This window comes from Delphinapterus leucas, chromosome 10 (genome assembly GCF_059928025.1).
Source record: "Delphinapterus leucas isolate spDelLeu-1000000601 "Yukka" chromosome 10, BTC_Dleu_Yukka2, whole genome shotgun sequence".
NCBI lineage: Eukaryota > Metazoa > Chordata > Mammalia > Artiodactyla > Monodontidae > Delphinapterus > Delphinapterus leucas.
This window is the reverse complement of record NC_143138.1, coordinates 16,259,308-16,280,653: the sequence shown is the minus strand read 5'-3', so window position 1 is coordinate 16,280,653 and position 21,346 is coordinate 16,259,308. Positions and strand designations below refer to the sequence as shown.

General features: G+C 38.3%; 1 protein-coding gene across 1 annotated transcript in view; it reads right to left on the bottom strand.

The window, feature by feature from the left end:
• CDKAL1 (CDKAL1 threonylcarbamoyladenosine tRNA methylthiotransferase) overlaps positions 1–21,346 on the bottom strand; it is a 648,803-nt gene that overhangs the window by 445,917 nt on the left and 181,540 nt on the right. The window contains exon 7 of the mRNA XM_022586761.2: positions 19,231–19,279. Coding sequence (XP_022442469.2) covers positions 19,231–19,279 — 49 coding nt within the window. The remainder of the gene's footprint in view (positions 1–19,230; positions 19,280–21,346) is intronic.

Below are 21,346 nucleotides of genomic sequence, written 5' to 3'. Positions count from 1 at the left end.
CTCCCTATCCCACCCCTCTAGGTGGACACAAAGCACCGAGCTGATCTCCCTGTGCTATGCAGCTGCTTCCCACTAGCTATCTATTTTACCTTTGGTAGTGTATATGTGTCCACACCACTCTCTCACTTTGTTCCAGCTTCCCCTTCCCCCTCCCCAGCTTTAATGTTTATGGCATAAAGCTACTCAGTACTTCCGTTTCAGTAAGTAAAGCATCCATGGCAGCAATGCAAAAACTTAATCACTGCTCATGCTCAAACCCATATTCCCCAAATTACTGCACCAGGTGATGAAAGCAGAGATAACAGACCTAATAACAGATGGCATTCAAGCTCCTAAAAAAAAAAAGAGAGAGAGAGAGAGAATAACACTATACAAGAATAAGGAACCTGTAAGCCACACTTAGCTCAGATCCCCACATCCGATCATGAACGAAAATGTCAAGCTCCTCCTGCAACTCTTCAAATCCTTATAAAGTGTCACCGAGGAGCAGTGGGAGGCAGTATAAAGGCAACCTAAAGGGGGGACGTCAGGGAAGGGGCATCTGGCACTTACTTGTTGGCTTTAAATTCACAATCTTAGTCCTCAACCCCTTGTGACTGGCATTACCACTGCCCTTCTGGAGAAATGAGGACAGTGAAATAAGTGTAGAAATGTACGAAAAACAAAGAGGATGGACATTTTATATCACAACACAATACACTAATGCACATGCATAACCGAAACAGAAGTTCCAAAATGCTACAGATGAGTAAAAAATGAAGTAGGTTTGAAATATTATTTTATCAATATTTAGATACAACATAAAGACCCCCCAAACCCAACCCCCCCCCCCCCCCGCCAAAAAAAAAACCTATTCTGTCCTGAGTCATCACAATGACTTCTGCCCTAAAGGGACTTACGGTCTTGAGAAAAACAACTTGTAAACAAATAACTGGAATGAAATGTCAGACATGGTCTGATCAGTGTTTCTGAGGACAATAGATCACCATGAGAGAGTGGTCAACTCTCCTAAAAAAAGATCAGGAAAGGCCTCGAGGAGAAATGACACTGTAGTGTGGGAGGCTGAGCAGGCCAGAAACAAGTTACATACACAACTACATAGATTTCCCAGTACATCTGGACACAACACTGCTAACACAGCCAGCACAGATCTTTGCTACAAATCCTGTCTGTTCATCTTCTGCTTCTTAAACCAGCCTATCGCTAAAATCAGAATTCACTGAAAAGATTTATTAAGACTTGGCATAAAGGAGCTCCACTGTGAAAAACCCCACCTTCAAAAATTAAATGCCTCTAAACATAGTTTATGAGATAGGAATTATGTGGGTTTGAGATATGCATTCTTAGTTCTAATCAAAAGATTGGCCAAACATTATTTTTAAAGGTTAATTCAAAACCTCAGTATTGAACACTGAAAAACAAACAAACCTTAATTCAAGAATTTACAATTAATGTTGGTTGTGAAATGTTAAAGACTGAAAGTTATCTACATCAAAATCCTTCAGATTACAGCTTCAATACTTATCTGGCCTAAATACAAAACTAGAATTTAGAACATAGGCCATATCCTTAAAAAACATGGAAGGACTTTCTTGACTTAATCATTTGACAGTAAAAACAGTATAAACTGTGTTTTACCTTAAAACCTTCCAAAATTACCTTTAAAAAACACACCCAAGAGAGTTCTCTCTGCAGAATCTCTTTAGGTTTTTACTGGTTTGATTAGCTTCTTTATTGTTTGCTTACAGTTAAGGAATACGTTTACTCATTTCCTAAATTAAGCACCCTTAGAGCAAGGTAAGACTAAAATATTCTTTTCAGAATTTTTTAAAAAAAATATAGCAAATCTTTATTAACTCCTTACAAAAAAAGTTTTTATGTTGCCACAAAATAAAATGGCAAGTAAAACTGAGAAGGAGGAAAGGGAAAAAGAAATCAAAGAGGAGACAAGAAACATGAAGGAACAAAACGTGTAAGTGAGAATATGAAAGGGAACTAGAAATGGTTGAGCCGTGACCTTAGTCAATAGGCAGGAGGGATGGAGGTAACAATAAATGGGTCTCACTTTCTCACTTCCCTCCATTCAAGGTAAGCAGCTTAACAGAACCTAAAGAACTTGAGATTAGAGGAGTAGGTTTCAAATTATAGTACACTGCGGCCTTGCTATATAATCAGTAATGCCGGGGTTCCTGTGGAGTACAAATGAATTAATGTATACGAAAGGGTAAGCTACAAAGAGCCAGACAGAAGGTAATTACAGTTGCTACTATAATTAATGCAACTGTAATCTTATCAAGACCTATAATGCTAATGACGTTTCTCAAAAGCAAGAAGGCAAGGAGATTTTTAAAACTTTCAATCACTGTAAAATAAAGTCAGATCCCATTTATTTTTAAACCTCTGGAGAACTAGGAAATAGGTCACAAATAATTGCATTGATAATGATAATCAGATTTGCGAATGATTTAATATTTTAAATATATAAATCAAAGTAGATTCAAGGTCATCCCTCTCAGACCACTCACTGCATTCCGATACAAGTTCTTGAATATGAGGGAAGAGAAAGAAGGCATAAGTAGGGTACCAGGAACTGTACCTGACCCTGGGTAAGTCTAAGCATAGATGCCAGAGAGCCATGGCTGTTTTCCCACCCCAGGACATCTGAGTGATAGGATGCTTACCACTGTGACAGTGGCTCACATGGCAAATGAATCTAGGTGAAGGGCCACATGGCAGAATCTCCAAGCCCCCCAGCTTCCCCAGGTTCAGGTAAGCCACCCTGCCATCTTCCCACTCTGGCTAAGGGTCCCTCTCCAAGCAAACACCCTTGAGAATCACTGCTGTAGGTAATGTTCACACCTTGCATTAAATCCTCTCAAATTACTTTTTTCCCCCCAGCAATCCCAGTCACCAAGATGAAAGCTGCCTGTCTCAAAGTCCCAAAAATAAATATGCCCCAGGGTAGAAATGAAAGTTGCTTTAGAGAAGCACAAAACTCTTAAGCGACACCAGGAAGTACACCACTTGTCACCACCTAGGATGGCATTACCACGGAATAGAGTAAAGGCAAAGGAGTCAGGGAACTGTGCTTTACTCAAGACCCTCTTCACTGGAGAATACAGATACATACAAAAGAAAAATGTATGGTATGTCTGCCACAAACGCCTTCAAATTCATTTTGTAAGTAAGAAGGTATGGGGAAAGAAAAAGCAAACTCTGGCATGTGGAGATTAGGATGCAAGAAAAAGCTAGTCACATTACAATAACTTTTGCTAGAGATCACTGTCCAAAATGTCAATGTCTCATTCTAATGACAGGCTCTGAAACTCAGTTTTATATTACAGACTCCAACACTCCTAGAATGTCAGTCAGAGCTGAAGGGACCTTCCACACAGCACCAGGCTTCAGGGCAGCTTAAAGAAATGGGGCACTTGAATGTTCAGAGTTACGCTAAAGATTTAATGTGTTAGAAACCATCTTTCACAAAGACATTTCAGTTACTATTTCTTTATTACTCAATAAAATGTATGCCTTGTTATAACGGTAGTACTGATAAACTTCTCCTTAAAAATCCATCCATAGTTGATATCCTAACTGGAGATTCTGCAAATGAGTCCCCTCACCCCCAGACTAATAAGTAAGTGAAATTAGTGTTTATTCTCTCAGTCTCAGAAGTAACTGCTACACATATGCTGTGTGCTTTGTAGAGTGTTATGGAATGAACTTTGAAAAGAAAAGATGTGCATGTCCAAACATTATATACAAAACTGTATCAACTGAGCATTCTTTCTCTATACCAAGTGCTAACAATACTAGGTTTTCTAAGGAAAGGTCAATGGTATCACCTAATAAAAGACACCCTACAACTAGTCTCATTAAATAAATTCTTCTAATTCACAAAATTTTCAAGAAAATGAGAAAATCAGATTTAAATTTCCTGTCTAGTTACATCTGAGCCATCAAATTACTCTATGTTGCCAGTTTTTTTTGGTTTTGCTTTTGTTTTTGGTTTTTTTCGGTACGGGGGCCTCTCACTGTTGTGGCCTCTCCGGTTGCAGAGCACAGGCTCTGACACACAGGCTCAGCGGCCATGGCTCACGGGCCCAGCTGCCTGGCGGCATGCGGGATCCTCCCGGACCGGGGCACGAACCTGCGTCCCCTGCATTGGCAGGCGGACTCTCAACCACTGCGCCACCAGGGAAGCCCTATGTTGCCAGTTTTTTAACTTGTTTGTGTTATATGATTTTACTGGCAATAAAACATCAATATTTGTTTTTTAATAAAACTTTCAAAAATGTCATAATTTTTATGTATATTTTGCTACTGGAGTTTTAGATACTGCACCTCTAACATCACCTGGTTTCTGCTTTGTATTTCTATTTTTACAGAACCCAGCTACAAAGCACCAAAGAAGAATTACCAATACAATACAATTTACTATTGTGTTAAAGAACAGTCAAACTGCAACAGGAAATACCACAATCAACCTACAATTTCACCCTCTATTTAAAAAATGTAATAAAGCTGCTAGGATTATTTCCTCTAAGTTTATCATCCCAACTATTCTCATTATATTTTACTAAACAAAAATAGTAGATTCTTTAAATGAAGACTAAAGCTTCTCCAGACATGCAATAAACCACACATATGCACGCAGAGTATAAAAGCAGTGTACCACATTCCAATTCTCTACAAAGGTAGTTACAATAAAGGAAGAACTTAAGTACATTAAAGTTTTTTTATTATATTAATTTTAATGTTTTCTATGAGAGCCTCAAAACAGGATTAACTGATCTACTTGTCATTGTTTACTAAATAAATCCTATTAGAATAAATAGAAATTAGAACTGTGGGACTCAGAAATTGTTATATCTGAGAATACCAAACACCTGCAATGAAGATTATTAATACACAGACATGATAAATGTTCAAACTTTATAAACTGTTTTAACATGAACAGTTCTCACAAAACTCTAGACTACAGTAATGCATTTTTAGAGAATTCAACAATACTTGCAGTCTCACCTTCATGGAATCTGCCAAGGCAGAATCAAGCTTTGCAAAGAGTTAACATGTAAGTGCAATTTTCACAGCAGCCAAGTCCCTGTTAATATTTAAACAAGGAAGGATGGGGCTACTTTCAGACAGATCAGTGGGACCACTAACACAAGGGTTGGGTCATGGGAAGCCCGAGAAGTTCAAACTTAAGGTAATTTCCTTTCCTTGTTTTGAACAATCAAATCCAGTGAACCATTATAACAGTGTTACGTGCAAACTCTAACACGATCATCAACCTAACAAACTATTCAACACTATGCACCCTCCCCACTTGCACTCTGGAATGAAGAAGTCAAAGTTAATGAAATACCCAAGTCTTCATATCAATAAATTCCATTATTAGTAAAAGGTGGTTGCAAACCATAAGATAATGCATCTTTGAACGGAAAGGGAAATATAAGTGATGAACACACAAAAGCAGTGTAATTAACTTTAAGACAAACCAAAACATATAAAAAAAGTCTGAAGCCAGCACAGCAGAATTCACCTGGGGGACACATTTATGCATTTATTTGAGTTTTAAAAGTTTTAATGGCAGAAAAATATTTGACAAATTAAAGTTACTTAACTACTTTTATTTTTAAAAATAAAATAAACATGACTACTTCCCATGTTTAAAGAAGACTCTTTCGAGAGCATCTATTGGCGATTTTGGAGCAGATAAATAATTCTGGGACTGCTTAGTGTTTCTGTGGCTAGAAACAGGACCGATAATTTAGCTAATAAAGTTATAAAGTTAGAGAAATACAGACAAGACATGGTGGTTTCTCCAATAAACAGTCCTTGCCAGCCATTATTCCAAACTAGCTATTATAAAAGAAAGTGATGTGAAAAATCAACTTACAGTCTTATGGCAGAACTTTGCTGCTTGGGGCATAAAGACATTTGCCTGGTCTTACTTCTAAAATTATTATGATTTGAAAAAATGCTACGTAAAAGAGATACAGTGAATAAAAATAAGTTCATTCTAGAACATATAAGAAACACAGAGGATAAATAAGTAAAGTTAGAGGACTGGTTATTTGAGGGAAACAAAGGAGGAGAGAGAAGGGAAAGAAGACTGAAAGGGACATGAACTGACACATCTAAGAAGGTGGCAAAATGCAATGTTTACCAACCTGTAACCACATATTAACACAGAACATAAACTTAAAACAAACAGGCTCATGAGAAAAAAAAAACAAAACTAAATAACAGCAATAAATTTCTGGCGCCTTTAGTTATTAGAAGGCAGAAGTTATCACCTATCTATACTAGTGAGACTGGAAAGCGTTCCCAACATGTAAAGCCAATGCACAACTTTTTCTACTATATTCAGACTATAGTAACTACATAAGATTACATAATGTGATGATGCGTAAGAGTATCCATTCAAAGCATATTTCAACATCACTAATCATTAGAGAAATGCAAATCAAAACTACAGTGAGGTATCACCTCACACCAGTCAGAATGGCCATCATTAAAAAATCTACAAACAATAAATGCTGGAGAGGGTGTGGAGAAAAGGGAACCCTCTTGCTCGGTTGGTGGGAATGTAAATTGATACAGCCACTATGGAGAACAGTATGGAGGTTCCTTTAAAAACTAAAAATAGAACTACCATACGACCCAGCAATCCCACTACTGGGCATATAATCTGAGAAAACCATAATTCAAAAAGAGTCATGTACCACAATGTTCACTGCAGCACCCTTTACAATAGCCAGGACATGGAAGCAACCTAAGTGTCCATCGACAGATGAATGGATAAAGATGTAGCACATATATACAATGGAATATTACTCAGCCATAAAAAGAAACGAAATTGAGTTATTTGTAGTGAGGTGGATGGACCTAGAGTCTGTCATACAGAGTGAAGTAAGTCGGAAAGAGAAAAACAAATACCGTATGCTAACACATATATATGGAATCTAAAAAACAAACCAAAAAAATGGTTCAGAAGAACCTAGGGGCAGGACAGGAATAAAGACAAAGACATAGAGAATGGACTTTAGGACATGCGGAGGGGGAAGGGTAAGCTGGGACGAAGTGACAGAGTGGCATGGATACACTACCAAATGTAAAATAGATAGCTAGTGAGAAGCAGCCACATAGCACAGGGAAATCAGCTCTGTGCTTTAGGACAATAAAAAGTAACGAACTATTAAATACTTCTAATTATCAAAATTTTCAAGAAAAAGAGAAAATCAGATTTAAATTTCCTGTCTAGTTACATCTGAGCCATCAAATTACTCTATGTTGCCAGTTTATTCACCTGAGATAGGGAGGGTGGGAGGGAGACTCAAGAGGAAGGAGATATGGGGATATATGTACATGTATAGCTGATTCACTTTGTTATAAAGCAGAAACTAATACACCATTGTGAAACAATTATACTCCAATAAAGATGTTAAAAAAAAGAAAGAAAAAGAAAATTATTTTATTGAAAAGCAAATACTGTAAAAGGAGATGTGCTTTTGTGGTTCAACACTATCCCAGATGTACCATGCTATATATCGAAGCTCAGTTCACTTACTCATTAAGTTTAGAAACATCTTCAAGTAAATCTCCACCGGACATCGAAAGAGAAGTTACTAAGTCATTAACACTGATAAAACCACACTTGAGATAGTTCCGCCTTACAGTCTCAATTTACAAAAAGTTTATATTCTAAATTAGTATCAAATGCAAAGTACAATTCTGACAGAGTGAAGATTAATAGCAATGTGTTAAATAAGAAAGAGCTGTTTGGTGAAGCACCCTGGGAATTTAGGTCAGCCTAATCCAAGATCACATCAATTACTGAGAAGGTAGGGGAAATGGAAAATCAATTAAACTTGCAGATTGTACCATACTGGGAAAGCCTTCAATTACCAACACTGGAGTCAACTGAAATCAGACTAAACGAAATACCAGCAAACATATTAAAACAATTGAGGCCTCCTTTATTAGAGACTGACTAGAGAAGAAATATGACTTAACAGTAAACATTTTTCTATTTTCAATACACAACATTTATTTGCAATCATTTATCTTAAGATATCTGGTTTCACTACCTTTCCCAAAGACAAGAACTTTTTTAAAGATGTTTTTTGTTTAAAGGATTTCACATACATATATCAGAACAAATACCCAGATTTATATGTCCTTCAAAGCTTTTATACCAAAAACTGGGAGGGGGGGCTTTAATGACCATGTAAAGCAAGACTAAGGTGCATATGAGTATTTTTTAAAGAAAGAAATGTAGGAGGAGCTTCACGATGGCAGAAGAGTAAGACGTGGAGATCACCTTCCTCCCCCCAAATACATCAGAAATACATCTACATGTGGACAACTCCTACAGAACACCTACTGAATGCTGGCAGAAGACCTCAGACCTCCCAAAAGGCAAGAAACTCCCCACGTACCCGGGTAGGGCAAAAGAAAAAAGAAAAAACAGAGACAAAAGAACAGGGACGGGACCTGCACCAGTGGGAGGGAGCTGTGAAGGAGGAAAAGTTTCCACACACTAGGAAGTCCCTTCACTGGCAGAAACGGGGTGGGGGTGGCAGGGGGGAAGCTTCGGAGCCGCAGAGGAGAGCGCAGCCACAGGGGTGCGGAGGGCAAAGCGGAGAGATTCCCGCACAGAGGATCGGTGCCGACCAGCACTCACCAGCCCAAGAGGCTTGTCTGCTTACCCGCCGGGGTGGCCGAGGGCTGGGAGCTGAGGGTCGGGCTTCGGTCGGAGCGCAGGGAGAGGACTGGGGTTGGCGGCGTGAACACAGCCTGCAGGGGGTTAGTGCGCCACGGCTAGCCGGGAGGGAGTCCAGGGAAGAGTCTGGACTTGCCGAAGAGGCAAGAGACTTTTTCTTGCCTCGTTGTTTCCTGGGGCGCCAGGAGAGGGGATTCAGATTGCCGCTTAAAGGAGACCCAGAGACGGGCACGAGCTATGGCTATCAGCGTGGACCCCAGAGATGGGCATGAGACGCTAAGGCCACTGCTGCCGCCACCAAGAAGCCTGTGTGCGAGCACAGGTCACTATCCACACCCCCCTTCTGGGGAGCCTGTGCAGCCCGCCACTGCCAGGGTCCCGTGACCCAGGGACAACTTCCGCGGGAGAACACACGGCGCCTCAGGCTGCTGCAACGTCCCACCGGCCTCTGCCCCCGCAGGCTCGCCCCACACACCGTGCCCCTCCCTCCCCCCGTGAGCCAGAGCCCCTGAATCAGCGGCTCCATTAACCCCGTCCTGTCTGAGCTAAGAACAGACGCCCTGCGGCGACCTACACGCAGAGGCGGGGCCAAATCCAAAGCTGAGCCCCAGGAGCTGTGCGAACAAAGAAGAGAAAGGGAAATCTCTCCCAGCAGCCTCAGGAGCAGTGGATTAAATCTCCACAATCAACTAGATGTACCCTGCATCTGTGGAATACCTGAATAGACAACGAATCATCCCAAATTGAGGAGGTGGACTTTGGGGGCAACAATATATATATATTTTTCCCTTCTTCTCTTTTTGTGAGTGAGTATGTGTATGCTTCTGTGTGTGATTTTCTCTGTGCAGCTTTGCTTTTACCATCTTTCCTAGGGTTCTGTCTGTCCGTTTTTCTTTTTCTTCTTTTTTTTTAGTATAATTTTTAGCACTTGTAATGATTGGTGGATTTGTTTTTTGGTTTGGCTGCTCTCTTTTTTTTTTACTACTTAAAAAAACTTTAATAATTATTTTCTATTTTAATAACTTTAATTTTATCTTCTTCCTTTCTTTCTCCCTTTTATTCTGAGCCGTGTGGATATCAAGCTCTTGGTGTTCCAGGCAGGCATCATGGCTGTGCCTCTAAGGTGAGAGAGCCAAGTTCAGGACACTGGTCCACAGGAGACCTCCCAGCTCCATGTAATATCAAACGGCGAAAATGTCCCAGAGATCTCCATCTCAATGCCAAGACCCAGCTCCACTCAATGACCAGCAAGCTACACTGCTGGACACGCTATGCCAAACAACTAGCAAGACAGGAACACAACCTCACCCATTAGCACAGAGGCTGCCTAAAACCATCATAAGACCACAGACACCCCAAAACACACCAACAGATGTGGATCTGCCCACCAGAAAGACAAGATGCAGCCTCAGCCACCACAACACAGGCACTAGTCTCCACCACCAGAAAGCCTACACAACCCACTGAGCCAACCTTAGCCACTGGGGACAGACACCAAAAACAAGGGGAACTATGAACCTGCAGTCTGCGAAAAGGAGACCCCAAACACAGTAAGTTAAGCAAAATGAGAAGACAGAGAAACACACAGCAGATGAAGGAGCAAGGTAAAAACCCCCCAGATCTAACAAATGAAGAGGAAATAGGCAGTCTCCCTGAAAAAGAATTCAGAATAATGATAGTAAAGATGATCGAAAATCTTGAAACAGAATGGAGAAAATACAAGAAACGTTTAACAAGGACCTAGAAGAACTAAAGAACAAACAAACAGTGATGAACAACACAATAAGTGAAATTAAAAATTCTCTAGAAGGGATCAATAGCAGAATAACTGAGGCAAAAGAACAGATAAGTGACCTGGAGTAAAATAGGAAACTACTGCACTGCTGAGGCAGTCTCAGGCCTTGCAACACACGCACCAACATTTGAATTATAGGGGTCCCAGAAGAAGAAGAGGAAAAGAAAGGGACTGAGAAAATATTCGAAATGATTATAGTTGAAAACTTCCCTAATATGGGAAAGGAAATAATTAATCAAGTCCAGGAAGCACAGAGAGTCCCATACAGGATAAATCCAAGGAGAAACATGCCAAGACACATATTAATCAAACTATCAAAAATTATAATTTGAAGAAAAAATATTAAAACCAGCAAGGGAAAAACAACAAATAACACACAAGGGAATCCTCATAAGGTTAACAGCTGATCTTTCAGTAGAAACTATGCAAGCCACAAGGGAGTGGCAGGACATATTTAAGTGATGAAGGGGAAAAACCTACAACCAAGATTACTCTACCCAGCAAGGTTCTCATTCAGAGAAATTAAAAGCTTTACAGACAAGCAAAAGCTAAGAGAATTCAGGACCACCAAACCAGCTCTACAACAAATGCTAAAGAAACTTCTCTAGGCAGGAAACACAAGAGAAGTAAAAGACCTACAATAACAAACCCAAAACAATTAAGAAAATGGTCATAGGAACATACCTATCGATAATTATCTTAAATGTAAATAGATTAAATACTCCAACCAAAAGACACAGACTGGCTGAATGGATACAAAAACAAGACCCGTATATATGCTGTCTACAAGAGACCCACTTCAGACCTAGGGACACATAAAGAATGAAAGTGAGGGGATGGAAAAAGATATTCCATGCAAATGGAAATCAAAAGAAAGCTGGAGTAGCAATTCTCATATCAGACAAAATAGACCTTAAAGCAAAGACTATTACAGGAGACAAAAGACACTACATAATGATCAAGGGATCAATCCGAGAAGAAGATATAACAACTGTAAATATTTATGCACCTAACAGGAGCACCTCAATACATAAGGCAAATGCTAACAGCCATAAAAGGGAAAACAACAGTAACACAATCATAGTAGGGGACTTTATTAACACCCCACTTTCACCAATGGACAGATCATCCAAAATGAAAATAATTAACGAAACAGAAGCTTTAAATGATACATTAAACAAGATGGACTTAATTGATATTTATAGGACATTCCATCCAAAAACAACAGAATACACTTTCTTCTCAAGTGCTCATGGAACATTCTCCAGTAAGATCATATCTTGGGTCACAAATCAAGCCTTGGTAAATTTAAGAAAGTTGAAATCGTATCAAATATCTTTTCCGACCACAACGCTATGAGACTAGATATCAATTACAGGAAAAAAATCTGTAAAAAATACAAACACATGGAGGCTAAAGAATACACTACTTAATAACCAAGAGATCACTGAAGAAATCAAAGAGGAAATCAAAAACTACCTGGAAACAAATGACAATGAAAACACGATGACCCAAAACCTATGGGATGCAGCAAAAGCAGTTCTAAGAGGGAATTTATAGCAATACAATCCTACCTTACGAAATAAGATACAGCTCAAATAAACAACCTAACCTTACACCTAAAGCAAAAAATAAGAAAAGAAAAAGAAGAAACAAAAACATCCCAAAGTTAGCAGAAGGAAAGAAGTCATAAAGATCAGATCAGAAATAAATGAAAAAGAAATGAAGGAAACAATAGCAAAGATCAATAAACTAAAAGCTGGTTCTTAAAAAAAAAGAAAAAAATAGCTGGTTCTTTGAGAAGATAAACAAAATTGATAAACCATTAGCCAGACTTATCAAGAAAAACACGGGAGAAGACTCAAATCAATAGAATTAGCAATGAAAAAGGAGAAGTAACAACTGACACTGCAGAAATACAAAGGATCATGAAAGATGACTACAAGCAACTCTACACCAATAAAATGAACAACCTGGAAGAAATGGACAAATTCTTAGAAATGCACAACCTTCCGAGACTGAACCAGGAAGAAACAGAAAATATGAACAGACCAATCACAAACACTGAAATTGAAACTGTGATTAAAAATCTTCCAAGAAACAAAAGCCCAGGACCAGATGGCTTCACAGGAGAATTCTATCAAACACTTAAGAGAAGAGCTAACATCTATCCTTCTCAAAGTGTTCCAAAATATAGCAGAAGGAGGAACACTCCCAAACTCATTCTATGAGGCCACCATCACCCTGATACCAAAACCAGACAAAGATGTCACAAAGAAAGCAAACTACAGGCCAATATCACTGATGAACACTGATGCAAAAATCCTTAACAAAACACCAGCAAACAGAATCCAACAGCACATTAAAAGGCTCATGCACCATGATCAAGTGGGGTTTATCCCAGGAATGCAAGGATTCTTCAGTATACGCAAATCAATCAATGTGATATACCATATTAAGAGACTGAAGGAGAAAAACCATATGATCATCTCAATAGATGTAGAGAAAACTTTTGACAAAATTCAACACCCATTTATGATAAAAACCCTGCAGAAAGTAGGCATGGAGGGGACTTACCTCAACATAATAAAGGCCATATATGAAAAACCCACCGGCGACATGGTGCTCAATGGTGAAACACTGAAACCATTTCCACTAAGATCAGGAACAAGACAAGGTTGCCCACTCTACCCACTATTATTCAACATTGTTTTGGAAGTTTTAGCCACAGCAATCACAGAAGAAAAGGAAATAAAAGGAATCCAAATCAGAAAAGAAGAAGTAAAGCTGTCACTGTTTGCAGATGACATGATACTATACATAGAGAATCCTAAAGATGCTACCAGAAAACTACTAGAGCTAATCAATGAATTTGGTAAAGTAGCAGGATACAAAATTAATGCACAGAAATCTCTTGCATTCCTATACACTAATGATGAAAAATCTGAAAGTGAAATTAAGAAAACACTCGCATTTACCATTGCAACACAAAGAATAAAATATCTAGGAAAAAACCTACCTAAAGAGACAAAAGACCTGTATGCAGAAAATTATAAGACACTGATGAAAGAAATTAAAGATGATACAAACAGATGGAGAGATATACCATGTTCTTGGATTGGAAGAATCAACATTGTGAAAATGACTCTACCACCCAAAGCAATCTACAGATTCAATGCAATCCCTATCAAACTACCACTGGCATTTTTCACAGAACTAGAACAAAAAACTTCACAATTGGTATGGAAACACAAAAGACCCCGAATAGCCAAAGCAATCTTGAGAAAGAAAAACGGAGCTGGAGGAATCAGGCTTCCTGACTTCAGATTATACTACAAAGTTACAGTAATCAGTACGGTACTGGCACAAAAGCAGTAATATAGATCAATGGAACAGGATAGAAAGCCCAGAGATAAACCCACACACATATGGTCACCTTATCTTTGATAAAGGAGGCAAAAATATACAGTGGAGAAAAGACAGCCTCTTCAATAAGTGGTGCTGGGAAAACTGGACAGCTACATGTAAAAGAATGAAATTAGAACACTTCCTAACACCATACACAAAAATAAACTCAAAATGGATTAAAGACCTACGTGTAAGTAAGGCCAGTGTAAGTAAGGCCAGACACTATCAAACTCTTAGAGGACAACACAGGCAGAACACTCTATGACATAGATCACAGCAAGATCCTTTTGGACCCACCTCCTAGAGAAATGGAAATAAAAACAAAAATAAACAAATGGGACCTAATGAAACTTAAAAGCTTTTGCACAGCTAAGGAAACCATAAATAAGACGAAAAGACAACCCTCAGAATGGGAGAAAATATTTGCACCTGAAGCAACTGACAAAGGATTAATCTACAGAATTTACAAGCAGCTCATGCAGCTCAATATCAAAAAAACAAACAACCCAATCCAAAAATGGGCAGAAGACGTAAAGAGACATTTCTCCAAGGAAGATATACAGATTGCCAACAAACACATGAACGAATGCTCAACAGCATTAATCATTAGAGAAATGCAAGTCAAACTACAAAGAGATATCATCTCACACCTGTCAGAATGGCCATCATCAAAAAATCTACAAACAATAAATGCTGGAGAGAGTGTGGAGAAAAGGGAACCCTCTTGCACTGTTGGAGGGAATGTAAATTAATACAGCCACTATGGAGAACAGTATGGAGGTTCCTGATAAAACTAAAAATAGAACTACCATACGACCCAGCAATCCCACTACTGGGCATATAATCTGAGGAAACCATAATTCAAAAAGAGTCATGTACCACAATGTTCACTGCAGCTCTATTTACAATTGCCAGGACATGGAAGCAACCTAAGTGTACACTGACAGATGAATGGATAAAGAAGATGCGGTACATATATACAGTGGAATATTACTCAGCCATAAAAAAGAAATGAAATTGAGTTATTTGTAGTGAGGTGGATGGATCTAGAGTCTGTCATACAGAGTGAAGTAAGTCACTTCTTCAGAAAGAGAAAAACAAATACCGTATGCTAACACATATATATGGAATCTAAAAAACAACCCAACAAAATGGTCATGAAGAGCCTAGGGGCAAGATGGGAATAAAGATGCAGACCTACTAGAGAATGGACTTGAGGATACGGGGAGGGGGAAGGGTAATCTGGGACAAAGTGAGAGAGTGGCATGGACATATATACACTACCAAATGTAAAACAGACAGCTAGTGGGAAGCAGCCGCATAGCACAGGGAGATCAGCTCGGTGTTTTGTGACCACCTAGAGGGGTGGGATAGGGAGGGTGGGAGGGAGGGAGACGCAAGAGGGAAGAGATATGGGGATATATGTATATGTATAACTGATTCACTTTGTTATAAAGCAGAAACTAACGCACCATTGTAAAGCAATTATACTCTAATAAAGATGTTTTTAAAAAAAGGTAAATCCTTTAAATATTGTACTTCTTCCCTTAGCTTTAATTACATATCTTGTTCAACTATCAAGATGATACAAAAGAAAATCCTACGGTCTTTATAATATGGTGTCTCCTAAAGCAAATGCTATAAATGGATGGAATTTTCAGGCAACTAGTGTTGAACAGTGAGAACTCATTCAGCATATCTTAAATTCTCCAGTTTGCTCCAACCAAGACAGATATAAAGGTAATATGCTTTGTTTGGTTTTCTTGTAATTACAATAGATTTAAATGTTTTTTATCACCAATGTATCTTATTAATACCTTTTTAAAAAATACTATTTGGTATACCACATGAAGAATGCAAACAGGCTGTGGCGGAGGCTGTGTGTCCAAACCCCCTTCAAGGAAGACATATGAAGACAGCCCAACAGGAATCAAATGTGGAAACAAGACAGTTATAGCAGAATCCTCTAGTCAGGCTGCATTCCATCTGGCCCTCCTTGGCAGAGCCTTCTTCTCCATGGAGCATTTATCAATCAGGGTCCCAGCAAAGCAGATGGCACACTGCATAACTGAAGAGATTTTAATAAAGGGACTATTTACTAAAGCTTGGCAAGTAGAAAAACCAACAAGAGACAATGCAATACTCTCAGGCTAGCAACAATGGGGTGTGTTTTCACCCCTGGGCCTGAAAAAGCAAAGGAAAGGAAGAGTTACAGGAACCCGCAAAAAAAGATGAATAGAGAGGGCCACCTGACAGGAGTTGTGACCTTCAGGTTAGGATGGGCAGGTAAGAAGGGAGTGAGAGAGGGGAACAAATCCTCCCATTTCACACTCTAGTCACACCCCCAACCTCTCACTGGAGAAATCCAACTAGATGCCAGGTAGCAAGGATCCTACAGATGCAGTCCACACAGGTCTGCCTCCATGGACACACATCAAGGTGCGGAAGGGTGGGGCATGGATCTGGAGGGAAACAGAACTTATCCACTTCTGTGCAAGATCCTAAGATGAATGTGAAGCAAACTGCAAATAATATACAAGACATATCAAACAGTACAGTTGACTGGAGCAAAAGGTGTATGTATGGAATTAATGGAAGAAAAAGTGGAAATGGTAGAATGAGGTAGAAGTCACAAGTTAGTTTGGTAGGTAACAGGCAGCCACCGAAGGTACACATACAGGAGAGTGAGATATTCCCAGAAAATGACAGCCGTATATACAGTCTGATTGAAAGGAGCATCACTGCAATCGGAGGTCAATTAGATTATTCCTGCACCCTAAGTATTAAGGGGGTAGTAAGAAGTAAATATTAACATGCATTTCCCCTAGTGTATCCCAGGTATCTCAAAAGTCTTATCCATTTAATTCTCTCCATTTTAAACTGACAAAACTGAGTCTCAGAAAAGTAACTTACTGAAAAACAACCAACAAGTAGTTAACTGTTACAAGGACCACATTATTTCACTAACTTGTGCTGTCTTGTAAGACTTGGCAGTAGAAAAAGAAAGTGAAGAATGGAAGTTTCAGTGACAGGCCCAGATCTCCATTAACAAGAAGATCTCAGATGAGTCCCTTAACCCCTTCCTGGATCAGCTTCCTCAACTGCAAACTAAGGGAATCTAACAAAATCATTTCTCCCATCTCTGAAGTTCTCCTGTTGTGTTACCAAGACTTAATTCATCAATCTTCCCACCCTCAAACCAACCTGCCAGTGAACACCCACAGCAACTTCATCTTCAACTCATCTCTTGCTGTAGGCTATCACAATTAAACCCAACTACAGTCTCTCCAATAAACCCACTTAAGCAAAACTCTTCAGTGAGATGCTATCCCTAATTAACCCAACCTGGAAGTGATAGGCCTTCTGCGATATTCTGATATAAGAAATACATATTTGGTCACCATCCCCAGTTCTTGGTACAGATCTCCTAAAACTCTTATGATTTCCTGAGTGATAGGGTGAGAGGAGCATCTTTTGTTATTCATAATAAGCCCCTTTCAAGCAAATCTGAATTTGTAGCAATGAGCTAACTCTTGGAGGAAACAGGCTGGTTGGTGTCATCCCTGATGACATATGATGTGGAGCATCTTTTCATATGCTTATTTTCCATCTGTGTATCTTCTTTGGTGAGGTTTCTGATAAGGTCATTGGCCCATTTTTTAATCAGGTTGCTTATTTTCCTGTTGTTGGGTTTTGAGAGTTATTTGTGTATTTTAGATTACAGTTCTTCATCAGGTATGTCTTTTGCAAATATTTTCTTCCAGCCTGTGACTTGTCTTCCCATTCTCTTGATACTGTCTTTTGCATAGCAGAAGTTTTTCATTTTAATGAGGTCCAGCTCATCAATTATTTCTTTCACAGATCATGCCTTGGTGTTACACCTAAAAAGTAACTGCCATACCTATGGTCACCTAGATTTTCTCCTGTATGATCTTTATTGTCATTCAGTTTTTTAAAAATATTTAATGGCTAGTATATGCCTGGTACTCAAGCGACAATACCCTCAAGCATCCTGAAACACTGCTTTAAGAAGTTCAACTGAACAACCGTTAAGGCAGTGACTCTCAACTGGGAGAGAGCACAGCCATCATGGTATAGTATGAACGTAGTGTCAAATTTAAGAGAACAGGCATCGGAATCAGACTGCCTAGATTCAGATTCCAACTATGCACTTACTACCTGTGTGCCCCTATGTCACAACATCCTCTTCTAAAAAATGAGGAAAACAGAGGTACCCACTGTACTTCACAGTACTGTTGTAAAACTAAATGACTTACTCCATGCTTAGCATAGTGCCTGTCACATTGTAAGTGCACAATAAATGCTAGTAGTGATACTTCTAGACCTTACAAGATGGGGTTGAGGTATAGTTTGAAAAACAATATTCAAAGTTATCACTGCTACAAATTTTTAATTGTGACATTTCATTTTATTTCAGGATTTCAAGGAAGACTAAGGTATAGTCTAAAATTCTCATATTCTGTGGTCACCTAATAAATTAAAGACTCAAAATGTGCAAGGTATGTAAGGCATGTGGAAGGTAGTAAATACAAGCCAGCAGGAAAAGTATGTGGTTAAAAATCTCAATTTGATGGAAGTAGACTGTTTTTTTTAAAACACAAACTCCCATTTATTTAAAAAAATGGTAAAAATTTTAAGTGAGAACCTCAATTCACTTAATATTTTAATATCATATTATCAGTTTTCATTTGTACTAATCTAACAGAAGAAAAGTAGACTATATTTACAAATTAATCCACAGAATTAAGAATGGTTTATTCCTCAGTGGCTTCAATAAGAATGTTTCAAAGAACACTGGCTAATAAAACAATCAAAGCATAATTCTATTTTCTGTAACTACAAAAATTACACATAGAAGAGGAATCAAAATTGAATACTACTTGTAAAGTACTTTCAGAAGGGATAACTACAGCTAATTATGTGATATAAAAACAAGCAAATAATGTCAATTATATCTCAATAAACCTGAAAATAAAGTTGTTTCCTTATTTTAAAATTAAATTCTGTCTTCCTGATCTGAGGTTCAAATTAAATCTATTTTACACTAAAATAAAAATAAGATTTTTTAAAAAGACTATACCTGACATTTATAAGCCAACTAAATATATGCCTCCTATATTGGACTGGTCAATGCACAAAGCAGTCAAGGACAAAATTTTATGATTTTTGTCCAGCAATAACTTCCATAAAAATGCTTAACAATATTAACTAAGTAGTATTTTATAATACAGTTCAAATAATATATACATGTGCTTGTCTGACTTTCAACAATTACCTTTAATTGTTTCCTCCACAACTTCTACCACACGATCTATCTGTTGAACCTAAAAAGAAAACAAACTGTTAGACAAGCAATTTACATGCAGAAGAAACAGCAATTTTTGTTTATCATAACACATTTCGAAGCACACAAATGCAAGTTTTCTTTAATGCATTTGGAGATATTATAAGAAATACTCCATATTGTTTTGTGTTACAATGAAGTATGAAATTATCACTCTCCTGTCCTCCAATTATAATTGAAGAAATCATATTACATTTAAATAAACTGCCTGGAGTTCTATTAGGATAGCCTATCAACATAAACTCAACACATCCTGAGATATAAATTGCAGTTTAATTAAAATATGTATCTTCACACAGAGCTTCAAGGAAAATAGCATAATATGACAACCTACACAAAAGGATACATGCTGGTATTAAGAAGATCTACTCCAAATTTTATGCTTTATTATTTTAACACTGAAACCCCTTTTAATGAATTTCTACCATATGCCAGGTACCCCGCTCAGGTCCGTGGAATACAAAATCAAATAACAGCTCCTGCCCTAGACACAAGTGACTAAGGAAGATTTCCCAGGGTACCATGGGAACACAAAGGGAAGATAATAAAACACGTCTGAGTAATCCAGCAATGCTCCTCAGGGAACCAGGGATGGCTCTTGAGGGATAAAAAAGATTCAGATAGGAGAAGCCCACTAAGGGGATTCAGTTAGAGTGGCTACAGTTTGGAAGGAAAATGAAAAAAGCAAAGATTGTAGCCCAAGAAGCTAGAGGAAGGAGAGCAAGACAGGTAACAAAAGGTCATAAGTTGATATTTCTTCTACATTTAAAATCCTCAAAATCACTATTGTTTTATCACAAAATAGAAATATAAAAAGGAAATAAAGTAACTCATAACACTTTCCACTCCTCAGATGAAATCACTCATAACAGTTTGATGAGTAGATACCAAGTGTTAAACATTTACACATAATTCTGTTCTGTAGCGTTTTCTTCCATAACAAATTATTAGATAGACAGATAACAGATAAAATAACAGACCTCAGCTTGATTTGTTTTTCTATACATCATCAATACATCTAGGTCTACTTCATTCATTTTACTAGCTGCCTACGCTCTCACATATGGATATAACATAATGCATTCATACAGTTCAGTAGCGATGAATTCCCCTACTGATGAGCATTTTTGTCACTCCTAATCGTTCATTATTATACAATGATGTTGCAATGAACTCAACTGAGACAAGAAGAACCTTTTAAAAACACTTTATTTAAAATGCAATGTCACATCTCTTTGAAATATTCTTTTGGCCTCAGTGCCTTATAGGAAATAAGGGAAGACTTGACAGAACACACTTGAATCCAGCTCTGCCTGTGACCACTCAGCCCAGCATGATGGTAGTAGTGACAATAATTATTGAGAAACTGTCAAAGGCAAAGTAAATCTCAGAGAAAGTAAGATCTTTAGTCCTAAACAAACCTACCTAACTGGAGATGGATGTGTCCACCTAGAACCACTGGAACCATTAAGTTCTGGTTTTATTAAGAGAATCCACACGGCTTCCTTATAGAATGTGATCAAACCCAGGATAACAGAGAGTTCAAAGAGGAAGAAGTAGCCAGCAGTGTCAAATCCTTCAGAGATGACAAGTAACATAAAGACTAAAATGGGTATACCTGGTTTAACAATAAGGGGGTCAATGAACCCAGTTCAGTAGTAATGAATCATAAATAAGAAAATGGTGACAGCTCATACAGACAACTCTTACAAAAAGCTGGGTAGAAAAAAGAGAAAGAGGACTCCTGTTAGCTAAAAAAAAAAAAAAAAAAAAAAATTGAGTATCCATGTGTTAGTACATTTAATTCTTTCTTTCCTTCTTTCCTTTCTTTTTTAAAGTTTACATGCTGAGGAGAGAAAGGCCATAGATAAAAAGGAATTGAAGAGAGAAGAAAAAATTGTTGGAGCTAGGTCCTTCAGGAAGTAGAGAGGGTAAGATCCAAAGCACAGGTAGTAGAGACACAAGGCAGAATGGGAGAGGGGCCAAGTCATCTTCTGAGACAAGGGGTTAGGAGGGGAGTCTGAAAACAGATGCTATTACTCTTGTA